This window comes from Phacochoerus africanus, chromosome 1 (assembly GCF_016906955.1).
Source record: "Phacochoerus africanus isolate WHEZ1 chromosome 1, ROS_Pafr_v1, whole genome shotgun sequence".
Classification (NCBI taxonomy): domain Eukaryota; kingdom Metazoa; phylum Chordata; class Mammalia; order Artiodactyla; family Suidae; genus Phacochoerus; species Phacochoerus africanus.
This window is the reverse complement of record NC_062544.1, coordinates 81220528-81245920: the sequence shown is the minus strand read 5'-3', so window position 1 is coordinate 81245920 and position 25393 is coordinate 81220528. Positions and strand designations below refer to the sequence as shown.

The 25393-nt window shown below is 40.6% G+C and overlaps 1 protein-coding gene across 2 annotated transcripts in view; it reads right to left on the bottom strand.

Moving 5' to 3' along the window:
- Positions 1-25393, bottom strand: part of CPNE4 (copine 4) — a 592772-nt gene that overhangs the window by 182852 nt on the left and 384527 nt on the right. For both annotated transcript variants that reach the window (XM_047768207.1, XM_047768218.1), the window contains exon 3: positions 17908-18087. In XM_047768207.1, the coding sequence (XP_047624163.1) occupies positions 17908-18087 (180 nt within the window). The remainder of the gene's footprint in view (positions 1-17907; positions 18088-25393) is intronic.

Below are 25393 nucleotides of genomic sequence, written 5' to 3'. Positions count from 1 at the left end.
TTAATGGCTCAGTAATATTCCATTGTGTACATGTACCACATCTTCTTTACCCACTCCACTGTTGATGGACATTTAGGTTGTTTCCATGTCTTGGCTATTGAAAATCATGCTGCGCTGAACATCACAGTACATGTGTCTTTGCGAGTCCTGGTTTTCTCTGGATAGATGCTCAGGAGTGGGATTGCTGGATCAAATGGAAGTTCTATTTTTAGTTTTCTGAGGAATCTCCATATTGTTTTCCACAGTGGTTGCACCAATTGACAATCCCACCAACAGTGTACTAGGGTTCCTTTTTCTCTACACCTTCTCCAGCACTTCTTGTTTGTAGACTTTCTGATGATGGCCATTCTGGCTGGTGTAAGGTGGTATCTCAGAGTGGTTTTGATTTGAATTTCTCTAATAATGAGTGATGTTGAACATCTTTTCATGTGTTTTTTGGCCATCTGTGTGTCTTCTTTGGAGAACTGTCTGCTTAGATCTTCTGCCCATTTTTTGGTGGGATTGTTTGTTTTTATGGTATGGAGCTGCAGAAGGTGTTTATAAAATTTGGAGATGAATCCCTTGTCAGTTGATTCATTTGCAAAGATGTTCACCCATTCCGTGGGTTGTCTTTTTTTTTTTTTTAGGGTTTCCTTTGCTGTGCAGAAACTTTTAAGTTTAATTAGATCCCATTTGTTTATTTTTTCTTTACTGTCATTACTCTAAGAGGTGGATCTGAGAAGATGCTGCTCTCATTTACGTCGGAGAGTGTCTGGCCTATGTTTTCCTCTAAAAAGTTTATAGTGTCTGGTCTTATGTCTAGGTCTTTAATCCATTTTGAGTTTCTTTTTGTGTATGGTGTTAGGGAGTGTTCTAATTTCATTCTTTTCCATGTGGCTGTCCAGATTTCACAGCACCACTTATTGAACAGGCTGTCTTTTCTCCATTGTATAGTCTTGCCTCCTTTGTCATAGATTAGTTGGCTGTAGGTGCATTGGTTGAATTCTGGGCTTTCTATCCTATTCCCCTGATGTATATTTCTGTCTTTGTGCCAGTACCATACAGTTTTGATGACTGTTGCTTTGTAGTATAGTCTGAAGTCTGGGAGCCTGATTCCTCCAGCTCCATTTTCCTTTCTCAGGATGTCTTTGGCTCTTATGGGTCTTTTGTGCTTCCAAACAAACTTTAAAATGTTTTGTTCTGGTTCTGTGAAAAATGTCCTTGATAATTTGATAGGGATTGCATTGAATCTGTAGACTGCCTTGGGTAGTATAGTCATTTTGATAATATTGACTCTTCCAATCCAAGAGCATGGTATGTCTTTCCATCTATTTTTGTCACCTTTGATTTCTTTCATCAGTGTCTTCTTGTTTTCAGAGTAGAGGTCTTTTGTCTCTTTAGGTAGGTTTACTCCTAGGTATTTTATTCTTTTGGATGCGATGGTAAAAGGGATTGCTTCCCTGATTTCTCTCTCTGATCTTTCATTGTTAGTATATAGAAATTCCATCAATTTCTGTGTATTAATTTTGTATCCTGCGACTTTGCCAAATTCGTGGATGAGCTCTAACAGTTTTCTGGTAGAGTCTTTAGGATTCTCTAGGTATAGTATCATGTCATCTGCAAGTAGTGATAGTTTTACTTCTTCCTTTCCAATTTGGATTCCTTTTATCTCTGTTACTTCTCTGACTTGCTGTGGCTAGGACTTCCGAAACTATGTTGAAGAGTAGTGGCGAGAGTGGACATCCTTGTCTTGTTCCTGATCTCAGTGGGAATTCATTCAGGTTTCACTATTGAGAAGGATGTTAACTCTGGGTTTGTCACATATGGCCTTTATTATGTTGAGGTAGGTTCCCTCTATGCCCACTTTCTGAAGGGTTTTTATCAGAAATGGGTGTTGGATTTTGTCAAAGGATTTTCCTGCATCTATTGAGAGGATCATATGGTTTTTATTCTTCAGTTTGTTAATGTGGTGTATCACACTGATGGATTTGTGGATATTGAAGAACCCTTGTATCCCTGGGATAAATCCCAATTAATCATGATGTACAATCCTTTTAATGTATTGCTGGATGCGGTTTGCTAGTATTTTGTTGAGGATTTTTGCATTGATGTTCATCAGTGCAATTGGCGTGTAGTTTTCTTTTTTTTGTGGTATCTTTGTCTGGTTTTGGTATCAGGTGATGGGGTTGGGAGTGTCCCTTTTTGGAATAGTTTCATAAGGACAGGCATTAGCTCTTCTCTAAATGTTTGATAGAATTCGCCTGTGAAGCCATCTAGTCCTGGACTTTTGTTTGTTGGAAGTTTTTTAATCACAGTTTCAATTTCAGTTCTTGTGTTTTGTTTGTGCATGTTTTCTATTTCATCTTGGTTTAGTATTGAAAGAATTTACTTTTCTAAGAATTTGTACATTTCTTCTAAGTTTTCCATTTTATTGGCATATAGTTGCATATAGTAGTCTCTTATGATCCTCTGTATTTCTGTGATTTCTGTTGTTACTTCTCCTTTTTCATTTCTAATTTTATTGATTTGAGTCTTCTCTCTTTTTTTGTTGAGAAGTCTGGCTAAGGGTTTATCAATTTTGTTGATCTTTTCAAAGAGCCGGCTTTTTGTTTCATTGATCTTTTCTATGGTTTTCCTCATTTCTATTTCATTGATTTCTGCTCTGATGTTTATGATTTCTTTCCTTCTACTAACTTTAGGTCTTGTCTGTTCTTCTCTTTGGAGCTGCTTTAGATGTCAAGTTAGCTTATTTATTTGAGCTTCTTGTTTGCTGAGGTGGGCTTGTATTGCTATAAACTTTCCTCTTAGAATGGCTTTTGCTGCATCCCATAGGTTTCGGAGTGTTGTATCTATGTTGTCATTTGCTTCTAGGTATTTTTAGATTTCCTCTTTGATTTCTTCAGTGATCCATTGGTTGTTTAGTAGAATGTTGTTTAGTCTCCACGTTTTTGTGTTTTCTGCAGATTTTTTCTTGTTGTTGATTTCCAATCATATAGCATTGTGGTCGGAAAAGATGCTTGATATGATTTCAATTTTCTTAAAGTTACCGAGGTTGGCTTTGTAGCCCAGGATGTGATCAATCTTAGAGAATGTTCCATGTGCACTTGAGAAGAATGTGTGTTCTGTTGCTTTGGGATGGAATGTCCTATAAATATCTATTAAGTCCATCTGGTTTAATGCTTCATTCAGGGCCTGTGTTTCCTTATTGATTTTCTGTCTGGATGATCAGTCCATTGCTGTAAGTGGGGTGTTACAGTCCCCCACTATGATTGTGTTATCATTGATTTGTCCTTTTATGGTTGTTATCAGTTGCCTTATATATTGTGGTGAACCTATTTTGGGTGCATAGATATTTAAAATTGTTATATCTTCTTCTTGGATTGATCCTTTGATCATTACATAGTACCCTTCCTTGTCTCTTAAAATATTCTTCATTTTAAGGTCTACTTTGTCTGAGATGAGTATTGCTACTCCAGCTTTCTTTTGATTCTCGTTTGCATGGAATATTTTCCTCCATCCTCTCACTTTCAATTTGTATGTGTCCGTAGAAGTGAAGTGGGTCTCTTGAAGAAAGCATATATACGGATCTTGTTTTTGTATCCATTCAGCCAGTCTATGTCTTTTGGTTGGGGCATTTAGTCCATTAACATTTAAGGTAATTCTTGATATGTATGTTCTTATTGCCATTTTATTAATTGCTTTGGATTTGTTTTGGTTGCTCTTTTTCCTTCCCTTCTTCTCTTGTTCTCTCCTCTTTTGGTTTGATGACTATCTTTAGTGTTGTTTTTTCTCATTTGTTTGTGTATCAATTGTAGATTTTTGGTTTGCAGTTATTCTGAAGTTTTGATGTAAGAGTCTATACATATATGAGATTGTTTTATGTTGTTGGTCTCTTAATGGCAAGTTCATCTCCAGTGTCCCGCATTTGTACCCACCTCTTCTCATGATTTCTGATTTTGGTGGCATAATTGTGCATGGATGATTTCGTATCTTTACTGTATATATACCTTTACTGGTGAGCCTTGTCATTTGTGGAATTTTTGTTTCCTGTTGCTGATCTTTTCTTTCCTGCCTAGAGAAGTTCCTTTAGTATTTGTTGTAAGGCTGGTTTAGTGTTGCTGAATTCTCTCAGCTTTTGCTTATCTGAGAAGGTTTTTATTTCTCCTTCAAATCTGAATGAGAGCCTTGCTGGGTAGAGTAATCTTGGTTGGAGGTTTTTTCCTTTCATCACGTTAAGTATATCATGCCACTCCCTTCTGGACTGCAGAGTTTCTGCTGAAAAATCTGCCAGTAGCCTTATTGGGGTTCCCTTGTATGTTACTTGTTTCTTTTCCCTAGCTGCTTTCAAGATTTTCTCTTTGTCTTTAATTTTGGTCAGTTTGATTATTATGTGTCTCGGGGTATTCCTCCTTGGGTTTATTTTATATGGTACTTGTTATGCCTCCTGGATTTGAATGAGTGGTTCATTTCCCATATTAGGGAAATTTTCGGCTGTCATCTCCTTGAATATTTTTTCTGTCCCTTTCTCTCTCTCTCCTTCTGGCACCCGTATAATACAGATGTTGGTGTGTTTAACGTTGTCCCAGAGTTCTCTGAGACTCTCTTCATTTGTCTTCAATCTTTTTTCTCTTTTCTGTTCTGCATCTGTAATTTCTTCTAATCTGTCCTCCACCTCACTTATTCGTTCTTCTGCCTCCTGTATTCTGCTGTTAGCTGCTTCTAGTGAATTTTTTTATTTCAGTTATTGTATTTTGCATCTCTTCTTGTTTAAGTTATATATCTTGTATCTCTTTGGTCATTGTTTCCTGTAAGTTATCCATCTCTGCCTCCAGTTTATTTCCAATGTCTTGCATCATCTTCAGCATTGACAGTCTAAAGTCTTTTTCCTGGAGGCTGAGAATATCCTGATCACTTAGCTGTTTTTTTTTTTTCTCCTTCATCTGAGTTATAGCTCTGTGTCTTTTCATTTTTATAGCTTTTTGGTGTGGTGACCTTTTTACAAATAATCGAGTTGTAGCCTCTCTTACTTCTGGTGTCTGCCCCCCTTGTGGCTAAAGTTGGTATGGGGGCTTGCTGTAGGCTTCCCAATGGGAGGGACTGATTCCTGCCCATTGGTAGGTGGAGCTGATTCTAATCCCTCTGGTGGGTGGGGCTTTGTCTCTGGATGGGATTAGAGGCAGCTGTGTGCCTGGGGGGTCCTTAGGCAGCCTGATTACTGATGGTTGGGGCTGTGATCCCACCTGGATTGTTGTTTGCTCTGGGGCGTCTCAGCACTGATGGGTGGGGCAGATTTTCCCAAAATGGCCACCTCCAGAGAAAGGCACACTGCTGAATATTCCCAAGAGCTTTGCCTCCAATGTTCTTCCCCCACAGCAAACCACATTCACCCCTGTTTTCCCAGGAGGTCCTCCAAGAACTGCAGTCAGTTTTGACCCAGATTCCTATGGAGTCTTTGCTCTGCCTTTGCACCCAGTGCATGTGAAAGTCTGTGTGTGCCTTTAAAGAATGGGGTCTCTATTTCCCCCAGTCCCATGGAGCTCCTGTGCACAAGCCCCACTGGCCTTCAATGCCAGATGCTCCGGGGGCTCTTTCTCCCAGTGCCAGATCCCCACATGTGGGATTTTGATGTGGGGCTCAGAACTCTCACTCCTATATGTGAGTCTCTGTGAACCAGTTACTTTCCAGTCTGTGGGGTTTCCCACCAGGGAGGTATGAGGTTCCTTATATTGTTTCATCATCCCTCCCACCTCTTGATGTGGTCTCCTCTTTGTCTTCTGGAGTAGGATATGTTTTTGAAGTTTTCCAGTCCATTTGGTTGAAGATCGCTCAACATCTATTTGCAAATTTTGTTGTTTTTAGGACAGAAGTTCATGTCCAGTACTTCTATTCTGCCATCTTAACCCCATTGAGACTGAGGTTTTGAAGGGTAATTTTAAAATTGTTGTTTCTTGGAGATTGATGGAAAAACTCAAGCCTCCTTCAGGGAGTATGTGAGGTAAAAATTTTTCATAATAATAAGTATTTTTGTAATAATTCTGAGACATAAGTTGCGTTTTTCACCCTCATCCTCTTTCAAGTAGGCAGTAGTTTTTCATGATGTCATCAGATTCTTGATAGGGTTTTCTCTGAGCAGGAAGGTAAGATGGATCTGCAAACCCTGATTCCACTCCAGATGCACCCCCCCCCCACTGGTGTCACCATATATCCTGGATGGTAGAGCCTAACTGTGGAGTGTCCTGGGGCTCAGGGAGTTGTCACATCTACACAGGATCCAGGGTCCTGGTATCCCCTCGCTGGTATCCAGGAGGTTAAGTTGTTGGTCCCCGTGAGCCCAGCTCCTTCCAGCCTTGGTGCTCATCAGCTGCTCAGGGTACTCCTCTGAGATCCTCTATTCTTTTCTTTTTTTTAGTGGTTGCACCTGTACTACATGGAAGCTTCTGGGCCAGGGACTGAATCCATGCTGCAGCTGTGACCAATGCCACAGCGGCAGAAACACCAGATCTTTAACCCTGTGTGCCAGGCTGGGGATCGAACCTATTCCTCTGCAGTGATCCAAGTCACTGCAGTCAGATTTTTAACCTACAGCACCTGGGTGAATTCCATGAGAGAAATTACTTTAATGAATTGATAAAATTGAACTTATAAAAGCCATGTAATATGAGCTAATTAATGAATGACATGGAGATTAATTCCTGGAGCTTAGAGTTTGAAGAGGTCACTGTGGCCTGGGAAAGTGGTTCAATGGACTCCACAGTGCAAGTGGCAAAAAAAAAAAAAAAATTAGCCTGCAGTGGTTCAAATATCACAGGGAATCTATTGGCTGAAATTTCCAGGAAAGGTACTTCTATCTAGTGACTATCATTTGATTTCTATCTTCCTGCCTCATAACTCCATGTTCTTCTATTGAAGGGTCTATTTCCAGACTTAACAGGCTCTCCTTTTCTGTCCCAGAAAGCTCCAGGTAATATATGTTTATATCTCATTATGCCTGATATTACTCAATATTTAAAGGCCATTTTCTATATGGCCATATTTTGTATATGATGGGAAATGGTATGAAAATGATCAGGATCTGATAGCTAAAAGAGCAGGGAGACAGGCTATGGGGTAGACAACCAACAGTCTGTATAGCAGATGCCATCGGTGCCCTGCTCTTATCCCTACGCCCTAAGACCTGAGTGCAGAGCACTCACTTCTGACCACCTGCACCTGTATTTCTTTGCTTGCAGACTTCTACAGGTCTTTGCAGCTGGCTTTGCACCCATGCAAGAAGCCATAAATGCCAGGTGATTAATGTTCCCTTCCTGAGAACAGCCATTGATGACTGATGATAGTAAGTACACTCCACAGGTAAAACACCCCCACTTCCCTCATCCCAAGGGTGAGATCACCCTGTGGTGTTTGCTCTAAACCAAGTGTCCCGGCCCAACTACACTCTAGCTGCCCACTGTGGTACCTGCCTGGACAACATACCCTCCCAGGCTGCCCTCCTTTTCCTGCCTCACTTCTCTCCACTGTGCTGCTTCCTTTACCTCCTTTGACTTTCTATCTCAGAGTTGGCTTCTTGAGGAATCCAAACAAAGATACTCTGCACCATATGCCAAATTCCTTCCTGAATCCAGAGGCTCTGTATGCAAAATTTCCATCTGCTCAGAATGTGTTTCCTCTCTCTCTCTCACTCTCCTTTCCAGTCTTAGGGTAAATGTCACTTTCTTCAGGAAGTCTTCAAGTCCCTATCCACTGACACCATCCTTTCAATGTTTGTTCTCCTATTCTCTACTTCTCCCTAACAATGGTTGTGATTTAATCAATTATTTGTGTAATTGTTTGTTTAACATCTTTATCCCCAACTATACTGTGAGCTGCTTGAGGGCAAGGACAGTGTTTCTGGCCTGCTGCTCTATTGCTGATCCCTGGCACAATGCCTGGAATGAAGCAGAAGGTCAAGAACTGACTGAATGTTGGAAAGATGAGCCTTAGGAAAGACGTAAGTTTGAGGTTCCTTCACATCAACACAATTATCAAAGCTCTGGATGAAAAGGATCTTTTATTCACATGACTTTTGAAGGTTCTTCATTTATTTCTTGGGACAGAATATAACTGTAATACATGGGAGGGATACCCATTATCTAAGGGAGAATCTTGAAATGGCTCCTTTGTGTCTATAAAAATTCCATTTTAATCACCATTTAATTTTATTTATACATTGCAGAATTTCACCTCAAATCCAACACTCATTCATTCACTTATCCTTCATTAAATGTCAACTTACAGGGCCCTGTACCTGGCAAGAACCTTGAACTACCTGTCATTGACTCTTCAGAAGTGAGAGGGGACCAAGATGGCAGAGGAGTAAGACGTCGTGCTCACCTTCTCCTACAAACACATAAAAAAAAAAAAACACATCTACATGTAAAACGACTCACATAGAATATCTACTGAATGCTGGCAGAAGAACTTAAACCTCCAAAAAGGGCAAGAAACTCTTCACATAACTGGGTAGAACAAAAGAAAAAAAGAGTGAGAGAGAGAAAAGGAGTCAGGACAAGACTAACATTCCTGAGAGGGAGCCGGGAAGGAGAAAATGAACCCACACACTGGGAAGCCACCTTGCTGATGGAAAGATCAGCCTAGACAGAGGGACCTCAAAGTCTCTGAGAAAAGTGCAGCAGCTGGACTGAGGACAAAGTAGAGTAAGAGCTGCACAGATCATCTGCAGCACTGCCCAGGACTCCACAGCCTGAGATGCTTGGGAGGAGGCTGGGCGCTGGGACTCAGGCTCTGGAGGTCAGTTCCAGGGAGACAACTAGGGTTGGCTGTGTGGGGATGGCCTGAGGGGCTTCAGAGTGCTATGCCATGGGTGGGGGAGCGGTATGCTATGGGCTGGGGAGTGGAATGCCATGGCAGAGGGAACCCGGGAGAAGGTCTGAACCCGCAGGAGAGACAAGGCGCCATTGTTGGGGAGAGCAAGAGGAGGAGGGGTGGACTGTCATAGGGAACTCCCTGCACCAGAGTGTGAACATATTTGCAGGCTCTCAGAGGGTGGGGTTCCTCTGGTAAAGGCTATGGGTGGTGAGAAGACACTTGCTAAGGCTACCGGAGACCAGACGCTTCTTGGGAAGGGTATGGGTGGCTATAGACCTTTTGTGTGGGCTAAGGCCAGTGGGGAACTATGTGCAATGTGGTGCCTCTTGCATGATCTATAGGCAGCAGGGATGGACTGTGGTGGTTGTCTTGAAGGCCAGAGGGAGGTGTGGCCTGCCATCACTGGGGGCCTGTGAGTGGGCTCCACCTGCAGCCCCAGGAACTTCATGGGTCAGCACAAATAAAAAAGAGGGCACCAAGCACCATACATTGTTGCTCTCACCCACCTGGAAACACACCTGGCCTTCAGCTGCCACTGCCAAACGCTCTGGGCAGCTCCCAGATGCTTGATCACTGTCTCTTCCCAAGACCCTACAACTAGGAACAGCTGGTACAGCACCTCTTGCATGGGGTAAGCGGGACAGGGTGCTTCTTGCATGGTCTGCAGGTGATGGGGGCAAACCACTGAAGTTATCTCTGACTCCAGAGGTGGGCATGGCCCACCACCACTGGGGATCCCTGAACAAGAACCACTTGCAGCCCCAACCACCTTAGAGGGCACCACAGAGGAGGACACTGCAATGGAACACCATGTGTTGTTGCTCTCACTCCTCTGGGAACACGCCAGCCCTGCAGGTGCCACTGCCAAATGCTCTGGGCAGTGCCCAGATGCTTGATCACTGTCTCTTCCCAGGTACCTACGACAAGGAGCTGGTACAGCACCTCCTGTGGGGGCTAAGTGGGATGAGGTGCTTCTTGTGTGGTCTACGGGTAGTGGGGGCAAACCACCACAGTTATCTCTAACTCCAGAGGTAGGTGTGGCCTGCCATCACTAGGGGTCCATGAACAGGCACCACGTGTGGCCCCAATCACTTCAAGGGCACGACAGAGGAGGGCATTGTGACAAAGCCACCTGCTGTTGCTCTCACACTCTTGGGAGCACACTGGCCCTGCTGACACTACTGCCAAATGCTCTAGGCAATGCCCACACACTTTATCCCTGTCACTTCCCAGGATCCTGCAACTAGGAGCAGACTGTGCAGCACCTTCTGTGTGGGCTAAGTGAGATGGGGTGCTTCTTGCATGGTCTGCAGGTGGCAGAGGCAAACCACTGCAGTTATCACTGACTCCACAGGCGGGTGTGACCTGCTACCATGAAGGGACCCTGAACAGGCACTACTTGTGGCACCAATGAAGTGAGAGGAGGGCATTGCAATTGAACACTACCTGTTGTTGCTCTCACTCTTCTGGGAACTCAGACACCCTGCTGCTGCCACTTCCAACTGCTATGGGCAACTTTTAATCTGCCTAAGGTTCATTACCACTTCGCAGGGCCCTGCAACTAGGATTAACTTGCACCAACTTCCTGCAGGTCCTTGCTGGTATTAAGAGCCCAGCAACCAGGCACTGACTACCAGCACTACCTGTTGCCTCCTTCTCCCTGGAAACACACTCAGCACCCTGGGGATAACAGCCTACTCACACCAAAGAAAGAGATAGCAAGTATTCAAACTCCCATGCCAAGAATAAATACTAACCCCTCCATAAAATGCAAAGGGATGCTCTTGCATAGAAGTACACTCCAAGACTATAGGTTGGCTTCCCTAAACTCACAGAAAGAAAAATATAAGCAAGATGAAGCTCGGAAATGATTCCCAGTTAAAGGAACAGGAGAATTCACATGAAGCAGTAAAAAATGAAAAGGGCCTCTGCAGTTTGACAGACACCAACTTCAAAAGGAGATAGTGATAATACTGAAGGAATTAAGGCTGAACATCAAGGAATTAAGAGTGGATATGAATAGTAATGCAGTTTCCTTTAGAAAGGAACTAGAAAATATAAGGAAGAACATAGAAAAATTAGAAAATTCATTTGCAGAGACACAAACTGAGCTAAAGGCACTAAAAAGCAGAATGAATAATGCAGAGGAATTAATTAGTGACTTTGAAGACAGAATAATGGAAATCATCCAATCAGGACAGCAGACAGAACACCAAATGAAAAAACATGAAAACAAAAGAAGAGATCTATGTGATAACATAAAGTGAGCCAATATAGGCATAACAGGAATTCCAGAAGGAGAAGAAAAAGAAAAGTGGATGCTGGGAGTTTGGGATGGAAATGCTAGATAATTGCACAACCATAAATGTAATAAATTCATTGAGTAATATAAAAAAAGAAAATATATTTGAAGAAATTATGGCTGAAAACTTAAAAAATTTAGAAGGAAACTGATATCAAGACACAGGAAGCAGAGAGGGCCCAAACAAGTTGAACCCAAACAGGACGACACCAAGAAATAATGCAATAAAAATGGCAAAAGTTAAAGACAGGATTCTGAAGGCAGCAAGGGAAAAACAAAGCATTAATTATAAGGGAACCCCCATTAGGCTATCAGCTGATTACTCTACAGAAACACTACAGGCCAGAAGGGAGTGGCAAAATATATTTAAAGTGCTGAAAGGAAAAAATTTGCAGCCAAGAATACTCTATTCATGAAGAATATCATTTAAACTATAAGGGGAAACAAATAATTTCTCCAACAAACAAAATCTGAAAGAGTACAGCAATATTAAACCCATTCTAAAAGAAATACTGAAAGGGATTCTCTAAATAAAAAAAAAAAAAGAACTAAGAAGAAATAGGATTGAGTAAATCGCAATTGGAAAGCAACCACTTAAATAAGCCAGTATATAGATCTAAAAGGGGGAAAAAAAACCCTACTGTAAAAGTGATGATAAACAAAAGGGACAGCAAGAGGACAAACATGAAGATGTTAAAAAAGGACTTCAAAATCATAGAAAATGGGGAAGGAAAGTAAGAAATCTAGACTCTTTTTCTTTTTTTTTAATAATGTGTTTGAGCCTATATGACTATGAGGCTAAAGCAAGCAGATACAGGAAGGGGTTAACATACTTAAAAAAAGGAAACCAGAAATCAAAACCAAACATTGCATTCACAAAAACTAAAAAGAAAAATACTCAAGCATAAAATAAATGGAAATTGACCAACCAAAGAAGGAAAGGAAGAAAGGAGAAACATAGAATCAACTGGAAAACAAAGTTTAAAATGGCAATAAATACATATCTATCAGTAATTACCTTAATGTCAATGGATTGAAAGCTCCAATCAAAAGACAAAGAGTCACAGATTAGATAAAAAAGAAAAAACCTACAATCTGTGGTCTACAAGAGACTCATCTTAGGGCAAAGGACACATATAGATTGAAAGTGAGGGGATGGGAGAAGATATTTCATGCCAATGGACAAGACAGCAAAGCAGGAGTTGCAATACTCATATCAGACAAAATAGACTTTAAAACGAAGGCCATAAAGAAAGACAAAGAAGGACACTATTTAATGGTTAAAGGATCCATTCAAGAAGAGGATATTACAATCATCAATATATATGCCCCTAATATAGGAGCACCCAGATACCTACAACAAATACCAACAGACATAAAAGGAGAAATTGATGGGAGTACAATAACAGTAGAAGACTTTAACACCCTACTCACATCAATGGACAGATCCTCTAGATAGAAAATCAATAAGCAACAGAGATCCTAAAGGACACAATAGAAAAGTTAGAAAAAAAAAGTGATCTATAGAATCAATGCAATCACTATCAAATTACCCATGACATTTTTCACAGAACTAGAACAATCCAAAAATTTATATGGAACCACAAAAGACCCAACATTCCTAAAGCAATCCTGAGGAACAAAAACCAAGCAAGAGGCAATATTACAATGCCACTGTCATCAAGACAGTGTGGTACTGGTACCAAAACAGACAGACAGACCAATGGAACAGAATAGAGAACCCAGAAATAAACCCAGATACTTACGGTCAATTAATCTTTGACAAAGCAGGCATGAATTTAAAATGGGAAAAAGACTGCCTTTTCAGCAGGTGGTGCTGGGAAACCTGAACAGCTGCATGTAAATCAATGAAACGGGAACACACCCTCACCCCATGCACAAAAATAAACTCAAAATGGCTGAAGGACTTAAATGTAAGGCCAGACACCATCAAATTCCTAGGAGAGAGCATAGGCAAAACATTCGCTGATATCAGCCTTACAGATGTTTTCTCAGGTCTCCCAAAGCAACAGAAATAAAAACAAAAATAAACCAATGGGACCTAATCAAATGACAAGCTTTTGCACAGCAAAGGAAATCATAAAAACAAAACAAAAAGACAACCTACAAAATGGGAGAAAATAGTTTCAAACAATGCAACTGACAAGGGCTTAATCTTTAAAATATACAAACATCTCATGCAACTCAACAGCAAAAAAGTCAAAAACGCAATTGAAAAACGGGCAGAGACCTGAATAGACATTTCTCCAAAGAAGATATACAGATGGCCAACAAGCACATGAAACAATGCTCAACATCACTGATTATTAGAGAAAAGCAAATCAGAACTACTATGAGGTACCACCTCACACTGGTCAGAATGGCCATCATTAATAAGTCCACAAAGAACAAATGCTGGAGAAGGTGTGGAGAAAAGGGAACACTCATGTACTATTGGTGGGAATGTAATCTATGTTTTCCATACAACAACTATGGAAAACAGTATGGAGGTACCTTAGAAAACTATACATAGAACTACCATATGACCCAGCAATCCCACTCTTGGGCATGTATCCAGACAAAACTTTCCTTGAAAAAGACACAGGCACCCATATGTTCATTGCAGCATTATTCACAATAGCCAAGACATGGAAACAACCTGAATATCCATCTGATAGTTGACTGGATTAAGAATATGTGGTACATATACACAATGGAATACTACTCAGCTATAAAAAAGAACAAAATATTGCCATTTGCAGCAAAATGGATGGAACTAGAGACTCTCATACTAAGTGAAGTAAGTCAGAAAGAGGAAGCCAAATATCATATAATAACACTTCTATCTGGAATCTGATATACATTACAAATGAACCTTTCCACAGAAAAGAAAATCATGGACATGGAGAACAGACTTGTGGTTGCCAAGGGGGAGGGGGAGGAAGTAGGGTGGACTGGGAGTTTGGGGTTGATAGATGCAAACTATTGCCTTTGGAATGGATGATCAATGAGATCCTGCTGCATAGCACTGGGAACTATATCTAGTCACTTGTGATGGAGTATGATAATTTTAAAAAAAAGAATGATACATGAATGTGTAACTGGGTCACCTTGCTGTATAATAGAAAATTGACAGAACACTGTAAACCAGCTGTAATGGAAAAAATAAAAATTGTTATTTAAAAAGAAACAAAACTCTTCAGAAGTCATGAGAGAGATTATACTGACAGAGAACATCCCAGGTTCCTCTTCTACCTCCCCTCACCTGTACTTCCACAGTAGGCTTTTCACTTTCATTGAAGGAACAAACTTATGAAATCCATCACTATATTTGCTGGAAAAGGGAAACTGAGGCATTGTCTATTTTGTCACTCAGTGCTCACATGGGAGAAAATTCCGTTAATGACAAGTGGCACAAGCAGTGTGAAAACAAACCAATGAACATGCCTGCTTGCCATCTCTCTGCCAGGCAGATTCTTTCTTACTAATCCCTAAATAAGCGTTAAATCTTGATGTGGCTTTTGTGAGTCCTGAGGCTTATATAATTTTGGATCCCTCTTTGAGAAGAATTTACAACGGTACAAATAAAAACATGATGCTGAGCATTGGAAGGGTCCCCATTAGTGAGGACTCTTGGGGGGCTCTAAAGTTTAAGCTGCACTGGCTTCCTAGTAAACCAGTATCTGACCCTGATTCAGACTGGCCTATACTCCAGCCTCTGTTTTCTAAGCATTGTTTATATTGCTTTTTTATTCAGAAGGCCTTCCGCCCTCCTCCTTTTTCATACCCTGGACCATTTTTTCAAAGTGTGGTTCCACAGTGCCTTCTCTGCTTTATCCCAGTAGAAAGATCTCCATTTCTGGCAGGTCCAAAACCCTCTACATAAAACTCTGGATATGCTATCTCATTTTGGCTTAAAGAGCATGACGAGCCCTCCCATCAGGAAGCCTACAGCAAGCCCCCCATACCAAATTCCGCCACAAGGGGGGCTGACACCAGAAGTAAGAGGGGCTACAGCTCTATTATCTATAAAAAGGTCACCACACCAAAAAGCTATAAAAATGAAAAGAGAACTATAACTCAGATGAGGGAGAAAGGAAAAACCCCAGAAAATCAGCTAAGCAATGAGGAGATTCTCAGCCTCCAGGAAAAAGACTTTAGACTGTCAATGCTGAAGATGATGCAAGACATTGAAAATAAACTGAAGGAAAAGATGGATAACTTACAGGAAACAATGACCAAAGAGATACAAGATATATAACTTAAACAAGAAGAGATGCAAAATACAATAACTGAAATAAAAAACTCACTAGAAGCAGCTAACAGCAGAATACAGGAGGCAGAAGAATGAATAAGCGAGGTGGAGGACAGATTAGAAGAAATTATAGCTGCAGAACAGAAAAGAGAAAAAAGATTGAAGACAAATGAAGAGAGTCTCAGAGAACTCTGGGACAACGTTAAACACACCAACATCTGTATTATACGGGTGCCAGAAGGAGAGAGAGAGAAAGGGACAGAAAAAATATTCAAGGAGATGACAGCCGAAAATTTCCCTAATATGGGAAATGAACCACTCATTCAAATCCAGGAGGCATAACAAGTACCATATAAAATAAACCCAAGGAGGAATACCCCGAGACACATAATAATCAAACTGACCAAAATTAAAGACAAAGAGAAAATCTTGAAAGCAGCTAGGGAAAAGAAACAAGTAACATACAAGGGAACCCCAATAAGGCTACTGGCAGATTTTTCAGCAGAAACTCTGCAGTCCAGAAGGGAGTGGCATGATATACTTAACGTGATGAAAGGAAAAAACCTCCAACCAAGATTACTCTACCCAGCAAGGCTCTCATTCAGATTTGAAGGAGAAATAAAAACCTTCTCAGATAAGCAAAAGCTGAGAGAATTCAGCAACACTAAACCAGCCTTACAACAAATACTAAAGGAACTTCTCTAGGCAGGAAAGAAAAGATCAGCAACAGGAAACAAAAATTCCACAAATGACAAGGCTCACCAGTAAAGGTATATATACAGTAAAGATACGAAATCATCCATGCACAATTATGCCACCAAAATCAGAAATCATGAGAAGAGGTGGGTACAAATGCGGGACACTGGAGATGAACTTGCCATTAAGAGACCAACAACATAAAACAATCTCATATATATATAGACTCTTACATCAAAACTTCAGAATAACTGCAAACCAAAAATCTACAATTGATAGAAATAAGGAATCTCTGGAGAAGAAATATATCTCATGGTAAATAAGTTCATAATCCACCATGAAGGGGGTCATTTGACATCATTCTTGGAATGCTGAAGTCTTCTTAGATCTGATTCTGATTTCCTCTCCATCAAAGAACTTATGATAATTATAATTAAATAATGCCACTATACGATTAAATAATACAGTTCTACAATCGTATTATTAATAACCATTTCTCTCCATGGTACAATGTAAAGTCTATAATGTCTTTTTTATCACATCACCTAGAATGGTGTAATGCCTTTATTGTAGAATCAATGAGATGGAACAAATTGTGAGGACATATTTATATAGTTACAGTTTTTTAACCAACTTATGCATTTTATATTTTACTTATTTTCCGAAGGTTTATTATTTTTGTTATGCTTACCAGTTGTTATTCTTTTTACTATGCTATATAAAATATTTAATGGTATATAAGGCTTTTTTCTTTTATAAATTTTTGTTGTATAATATAACAATTTAATATAATGCTAATTTTTAAAGAAAAATTGAAATGTAATAGATAAAACTAAGTAGTAAAGATGAAAGCCATAAAATTGGGATAAAGTATAGAATAAATTTCCTATTTGTCTCAGCATATTTTCCATTCCACTTCTCCAGTGGGAGTCACTTAATCTGTTTCTTAAGATCCACGTTATAATAATCTGTGTGAATGTAATTGTGTGTAAATGTATGTATTTTATTCTGTAAAAAAAAAAAGAGCATCATGAATGGCTCTATTTGAGGGGCATATGCTGTGCTTTCTCCAATTAGTCTTGGGCACAGGGACTATTTCTTCACTTATCTCTCCTCTCAGCACTCAAGTTCTGGGGAGGGGAGGGAAAAATGAAAGGTATATGAAACCAAGATGATGGGGTTTGGAGTCAGGCTAACCTGATTTGGGTTCTAACTGCTCCTCATTATTGTGGGGCCTTAGGCAAGTTCTTAACCTCTCTAAGTCTTGGTTTCTCACTGACAAATGGATATAACAATAATGTGTATTTCCCATCATTGTGAGGATTAGGTAAAGCATTCACACATTCACCAAATAGCTATATACCCTGTCTTTGGCTAATTTTGGCACCAGAGGCTTGGGATAAACTTGAAAGAGCAATACTTCTTGTGTGTGGGGTTACCATATCTGAGTTGGGAGATGGAAATGTATGATGTATCAGTATAAGGCTAGAGCAGATAGACAACCAGGGCAGAACAGGTGCTCCACAAAGAGTTGTTTAATAAATAACCAAGAGAATGAAGGAATTCAGAAGTAATAGGATTCACTTGGCAAAAGAGGTAACACTTTACATATGTGCAGCATCATCTAGATGTAAATATAATGTTAAATGTAATGTCACAACAGTGCATGGACAATCATTAAATGCTACATGTTCAAGGAAATAAAATCAATAGGAGAAAGAAAGCAAGGATTGAATGAGAGGAGAGAGGGAAAGGGGAGGGAGAGAGGCCCTCAGAAGGCAAGAGGAGAGGAAGGGCATCATGCACCCACCTGACCCAGTGTGCACTCCATGCCGCCCAGGAAGTCGGCCTCCTTCAGGCCATTGTGGTTGCTGCTGATGTCGTGGACCTCAAACCGCAGGCGCTGCACCTCCTCAAAGTAAAAGTCCACAGTAAACAGCTTTGAATACACTGGGTTGATACAGGTGCGAATCACCTCTGTCCTGTCAACCTGAAGGAGAGAGGAAGAGTGAACCCATCAGAGGTCAGGGTTTCATATCATTACCCTTCCAGAGGATTCATCTGATGGCACCTTCTGCCCTTCCAAACTGTCAATGCCCTCTATCAAGTCACCACGGTGAGCAGTTTGGATGTCTTCAAGGAAGCACCTTCAGAGAAGAAGCAATATTTCCAAGAGGAAAATCAGAAAATAATCTGAAGCTTTGTATTTAAGGGTTTGGAGCACGTTGTACTGTTAAGTAATCGGGTAACAAGGTGGATTATTAGGGGTTGCCTGGAGCCTTAGGATGTGTGAGTTTGAGGGCACATCTGGGCTCAGGAGTAAAGAAATCTGAGGTTGATTCTTGATGTCTAATGGGCACAGTAAGGGCAAATGACCATGTAAGATGCTCCATTTTAGCCAACCCTACTCTAATATGGGTATCACAGTTCATGATTCACAGCATCCTAAAGAGGAAAAGCTGGGAAAAGGAATATTTAAACTTTTACTGAGTTTAAATGTAACATTGACTCAGACCCCCCCGGGGCCTTAGTTTCCTCATCAATTAGTGAGGATGACAGGATAAAAAGTCTCTCCCTGCTCTAACATTCTTGGAGCAAAGATTCCCCTTGCCTGCTGTGAGACAAACTCTCCATTTCTCCCCCACTTTCTTCCCCTCTCTGTGCCCCTGAAGGTTGATCTCTATGGACTGACTTGCCAGGGCAACCTTGATCTCTGGGTTCTTGCTTGGAGGCAGCCAGAGACAGACCTCAGCAGGAGATCATAGGGGGACAGGCAGTGTCACCATGCCTCTCCACCTCCTGCTAGTGGTTCCTGTCCACAGAGGGCCAGGATGTAGTGACATGGTCTTGACCCTCAGACCAAGTGGGGGGAGTGGGTCTCTGCTGCCACCATGCCATCCTTGGTGGGATACCTTGTTCTTGCCTATGACCATGCAGAGTCTCTCTGTGCAGTTTAGCCCTTTGGGTGAAACTCAGGTATGCCACCTGTTTTCTGCTCCTACTCCCAGCCCCCACTAAAGTTGTTCTCCTCTGTGACTGTCACAAGAAAGAATACTCAACATCACTTATAATCTGCAATGCCTTAAAGGACCAAATTAGAGATAACCCAAGATCCATCACTCACATTTTACAATTGGAGCCTACATGTACTGTCAGCTTTCAAATAGAAATATGGTTTACTGGATACTTAGCAAGAGTCACTTATTAGCACATACCACTTTTATTAGAGCACTGGGGAAGTCTGTCAATAAGATAAAATGAAAAGAAACCATTTTTGACCATATCATGCATATACATGTCATCTAGCAAAGAAAATTCAATACATTCTTTTTTCTTTGTTTTTTTTTTTAGGGCTGCACCTGTGGCATATGGAAGTTCCTGGGCTAGGGGTTGAATTGGAGCTGCAGCTGTTGGCCTATGCCACGGCCACAGCAATGTGCCAGATTTGAACTGTGTCTGCGACCTACACCACAGCTCACGGCAATGTTGGATCCTTAATTCACTGAGCAAGGCCAGGGACTGAACCTGTGTCCTCATGGATACTAGTTGGATTCCCAACACGCTGAGCCACAACAAGAATTCCCTTGGTACATTCTTGAGTTTAGCTTTGTCCCTGGCCTTGTCCCTTCCCATGCAGGGTCCTGTGTAAGACAGGGTTATTCTTCAAGGAACATTCTATTCTTGGTGGGATGTATGATACAGGCTGTGAGGAGGAGAATATGGTCCTTTTATGTCCCTATATAACAGAAAGAAAACTAAACCCAACCCACTGCCGATTAGCATTTTTGTAATGTTACTGTCCAGACCAATGGTTATTTGACTTCCCAAGAAGATTTTGGTTGAGCTGATTTTTACCTTCTTTAAAATGTTCATTATTGGGGGCAGGACTGCATATGCTATTGGCAGATTTGTGGGTACAAGGATTTACTGTATTGCAGTACTTTTATTTTTAGTTACTAAGAAATCATGGTTTTCAATAATAGTAAAAATCAGAGGTCACAAACAGGCAAATTCACAGTCTTGGAGGTGTTTTATTTGTCACTCTTAAAAGTAGTTTTCCCTTAATTTGCCAACATAAAAGAGGTGCTATTTTTATTGCTTCCCCCACTTTGGCAAAAAAATCAGATTATCTGGCAGCCTGGGGCTACATTCAGATAAGCATTCACACTTCATTTTCCAAGCTTTAGCCCTTAATGAATTTCCCCTTAGAGATATTTTTGCAACATCTGGTCCAAATGCATTGAATAATGAGCCATATGATAAGAGATTTCATTATACTCATTATATTCATATGGTGCCTGTTGTAGAGAGATTTTGAAATAAGAAATAACTTATAGGTGGTTCTCAAAACATAAAAAGGAAACTTCTTTCCTCATGTCTAGAAGAACCGAGTCCTTGCCAGGTTTAGATGATAAAAGAGTGGATGGAAACCCTCGTCTTTGCTTCTTTACTTTAACCATCCCAAATGGCACATGGCTAATGTGCCTCAATCCTGCTGCTTTTCTTCTCACTTCTTGATGTTCATGCTGATCCTACATAGACACAATGTTTGTGCTGGCATCAGGTCACACTTCAGATGGACCATCAAAGGCAACACTGGATGACTTGGTTTTGTGAGGGAAGGAAGGGACTAGCTTGGAAAGAAGTTAAGTAATAAACATTTGCATTACTAAGAGAGAGATATCCAAGGAGAATCTCAGGGCCAGTAAGAATTCTGAGTATGAAGGCTCAGGAAGAGAAAGAGAATGTTGATTAGGAAGTGTTCACATCACGAAATGCCTATTTGAAAGATGTTTCAAAACATTCTGCATTCTCAGTCACTATGGGAGGTGCTTTAACTTTTCTGGAGTCTGAGGCAGATTTAACTTGAGCAGCAGAGCCTAGGATGGTTCATATTTCTCACTGAGAGGTGTCAAGGTCAAGACAGTTGTTTCCAAAGAACCATCCACTGACTGGTGTTGTGGCTGCATCAGAATCAATGGGACAGCTTTCCTTAAAACTCAGACTCTATTCCCTACCTTTAAGGGTTCTAATTCAGTAAAAGTGGAGACCCCAGAAATCTGTTCTTATTTATTTATTTTTTAGGACTGCGCCTGTGGCATACGGAGGTTCCCAGGCCAGGGGTTGAATCAGAGCTGTAGCTGCCAGCCTACACCACAGACATAGCAACGCAGGATCTGAGCAGCGTCTGCAACCTACAGCACAGCTCCCAGCAGTGCCGGACCCTTAACCCACTGAGTGAGGACAGGGATCAAACCTGTGTCCTCATGGTTACTAGTTGGGTTCATTACCACTGAGCCACATTGGGAAGTCCAGAAGTCTGTATTTTTAAACATATCCTAGGCAACTTGAATGTGGGAATATCAGAGTAAAGGAATTGAGGAGATAGAGGGTCTAGTTCTTGCTCTCGTGTAAGGTTTTCTTGTCAAGGTTTTAAAAATATTTTTCTCTGTTACCCAGTCTGCAAAACTGTTGACACTTTCCTCTTCTGCAGCCATAATGACTGATACACCAGTGTTGTTTATGGTTTGCAGAACATATCCACACCCAATTTTTATTTGGTTCTTAACGCAATCATGTGATGTAGCTTTATACTATCTTATATATGAGTAAAATCAAGGTTAGATGTCAGCAGACACTCTGGGTGACAGAGTGGGCATTGAGCTCAGGCCTTCTGACCTCAAAGTCTGGACTATTTTTCTTAATTCATCTTTATTCATGAACATTGCTAGAAAGAAAGGAAAAATGCAGCTGGGTTATGATATGTTCATGATAGACTCAATTACTGAATATTGCTTTTGATGAGATGCTCTTTTAAGAATTTCATCTAAGTTTAATTAAGTTCCATTAGTTTATTTTTGTTTTTACTGTCATTACTCTAAGAGGTGGATCTGAGAAGATGTTGCTCATTTATGTCAGAGAGTGTCTGGCCTATGTTTTCCTCTAAAAAGTTTATAGTGTCTGGTCTTATGTCTAGGTCTTTAATCCATTTTGAGTTTCTTTTTGTGTATGGTGTTAGGGAGTGTTCTAATTTCATTCTTTTCCATGTGGCTGTCCAGATTTCACAGCACCACTTATTGAACAGGCTGTCTTTTCTCCATTGTATAGTCTTGCCTCCTTTGTCATAGATTAGTTGGCTGTAGGTGCATTGGTTGAATTCTGGGCTTTCTATCCTATTCCCCTGATGTATATTTCTGTCTTTGTGCCAGTACCATACAGTTTTGATGACTGTTGCTTTGTAGTATAGTCTGAAGTCTGGGAGCCTGATTCCTCCAGCTCCATTTTCCTTTCTCAGGATGTCTTTGGCTCTTATGGGTCTTTTGTGCTTCCAAACAAACTTTAAAATGTTTTGTTCTGGTTCTGTGAAAAATGTCCTTGATAATTTGATAGGGATTGCATTGAATCTGTAGACTGCCTTGGGTAGTATAGTCATTTTGATAATATTGACTCTTCCAATCCAAGAGCATGGTATGTCTTTCCATCTATTTTTGTCACCTTTGATTTCTTTCATCAGTGTCTTCTTGTTTTCAGAGTAGAGGTCTTTTGTCTCTTTAGGTAGGTTTACTCCTAGGTATTTTATTCTTTTGGATGCGATGGTAAAAGGGATTGCTTCCCTGATTTCTCTCTCTGATCTTTCATTGTTAGTATATAGAAATTCCATCAATTTCTGTGTATTAATTTTGTATCCTGCGACTTTGCCAAATTCGTGGATGAGCTCTAACAGTTTTCTGGTAGAGTCTTTAGGATTCTCTAGGTATAGTATCATGTCATCTGCAAGTAGTGATAGTTTTACTTCTTCCTTTCCAATTTGGATTCCTTTTATCTCTGTTACTTCTCTGACTTGCTGTGGCTAGGACTTCCGAAACTATGTTGAAGAGTAGTGGCGAGAGTGGACATCCTTGTCTTGTTCCTGATCTCAGTGGGAATTCATTCAGGTTTCACTATTGAGAAGGATGTTAACTCTGGGTTTGTCACATATGGCCTTTATTATGTTGAGGTAGGTTCCCTCTATGCCCACTTTCTGAAGGGTTTTTATCAGAAATGGGTGTTGGATTTTGTCAAAGGATTTTCCTGCATCTATTGAGAGGATCATATAGTTTTTATTCTTCAGTTTGTTAATGTGGTGTATCACACTGATGGATTTGTGTATATTGAAGAAGCCCTGCATTCCTTAAAAGTTTCTGCACAGCAGAGGGCAAGAAAAAAAAAAACCAAATGAAAACAAAAAAACAACTCACAGAATGGGAGAAAATACTTGCAAATGAATATACTGACAAGGGATTAATTTCCAAAATTTATAAACGAGGTGTTTATAAATTTTGGCGATTAATCCCTAATCAGCTCAATACCAAAAAACAAACAACCCCATCAAAAATCAGCAGAAGATCTAAACAGAGAATTCTCCAAAGAAGACATACAAGTGGCCAATAAACACAAGAAAAGATGTTCAACATCATTCATTATTAGAGAAATGCAAATCAAAACCACTATGAGGTCCACCTCATACCAGCCAGAGGCCATCATCAAAAAATCTACAACCAATAAGTGCTGGAGAGGGTGTGGAGAAAAAGGAACCCTATGACACTGTTGGTGGGAATGTAAATTGGTGCAACCTCTGTGGAAAACAGTATGGAGATTCCTCAGAAAACTAGAAATAGAACTACTATGAGATCCAGCAATCCCACTCCTGGGCATCTATCTAGAAAAAACCATGACTCGAAAAGACACATGTACTCTATTGTTCATTGCAGCACTATATACAATAGCCAAGACATGGAAACCTAAATGTCCATTGACAGAGGAGTGGATCAAGAAGATGAGGAGTTGCCGTGGGCTGTGGTGTAGGTTGCAGACGCGGCTCGGATCCTGCGTTGCTGTGGCTCTGGCGCAGGCCAGTGGCTACAGCTCCGATTCAACCCCTAGCTTGGGAACTTCCATATGCCGTGGTAGCGGCCCAAAGAAATAGCAAAAAGACAAAAAAAAAAGAAGATGAGGAGTGGATCAATGAGATATTATCCAGCCATTAAAAGGAATGAAATACTGGCAGTTTTAGCAACGTGGATGGACCTAGATATTATCAAGCTAAGTGAAGTCAGTCAGACAATAAGACACCATCATATGGTATCACTTACATGTGGAATCTGAAAAAAGGACAGACTGAACTTTTTTGCAGAACAGATACTGACTTTGAAAAACTTATGGTTTCCAAATGAGACAGGTTAGGGGGTAGGCGGATGCACTGAGGGTTTGGGATGGAAATGCTGTAAAAGTTGATTGTGATGATTGCTGTACACCTATAAACGTAATAAAATTCATTAAGTAATTAAAAAATACAAAAAAAGAATTTGATCTAAAACATTTTTCAGTGTAACAGTAAAGTTTATAGTAGTTCATACTTATGGAAGGCCCTCACTTTAAAAAAATGCATTATTGAGGTAAAATTTACATAAAATCAACCACGTCTATTTAAAATGTGTGATTCAATATGTTTTGACATGTGTATATATTTGTGAAACCATCCCACAATCATGTAAAGGCAGAGTGGGCAGTGAGCAAATTTGAGGCGCTTTCTCCTAAATCTTATTGTTCAAAATAAAGATATAAAATATGGAACTGATGGGGAAAGTCAGTGAATGAGCCATAGTTGTGTCTCTGGAGATATGGGTTGTCCACTGGGCATATTGGAGATACCATGGGGGCCATGAACACCGCCCATGGAGACTGAAATGTGTAGGGGATAAGATCAGTGTGTCATCAACAAATGGTTCAATACTTTGCACAGAATAGCCATCTGTGTCCTGGGGCTCCCAAGAGCTGAAACTGACACAGGCCAAGAAGGTGAGGTTATTGGGAGGTAAATGACAAACAGAGTGATACTATTAGTGGAGAGAAGGTAAAGTCTGGAGCCAAAACTGACGTCGTCACTGAAGGGTCTAAGGTTTCCCAGAGAAGTACAGGCTCTTATCCTAAGGATAATAAGGCTAGCGAAAAATGACACCATGAAAGCTCCCAGTGCAAGCTTATAATAGGTATTACTTCAAACTGATATATTTTTTTTTGGTCTTTTTGCCTTTTCTAGGGCCATACCTGCGGCATATGGAAGTTCCCAGGCTAGGGGTCTAATCGGAGCTGTAGCCGCTGGCCACAGCCACAGCCACAGCAACACAGGATTCAAGCCGCGTCTGCAACCTACACCATAGCTCACGGCAACGCCGGATCCTTAACCTACTGAGCGAGGCCAGGGACCGAACCTGCAACCTCATGGTTCCTAGTCGGATTCATTAACTACTGTGCCA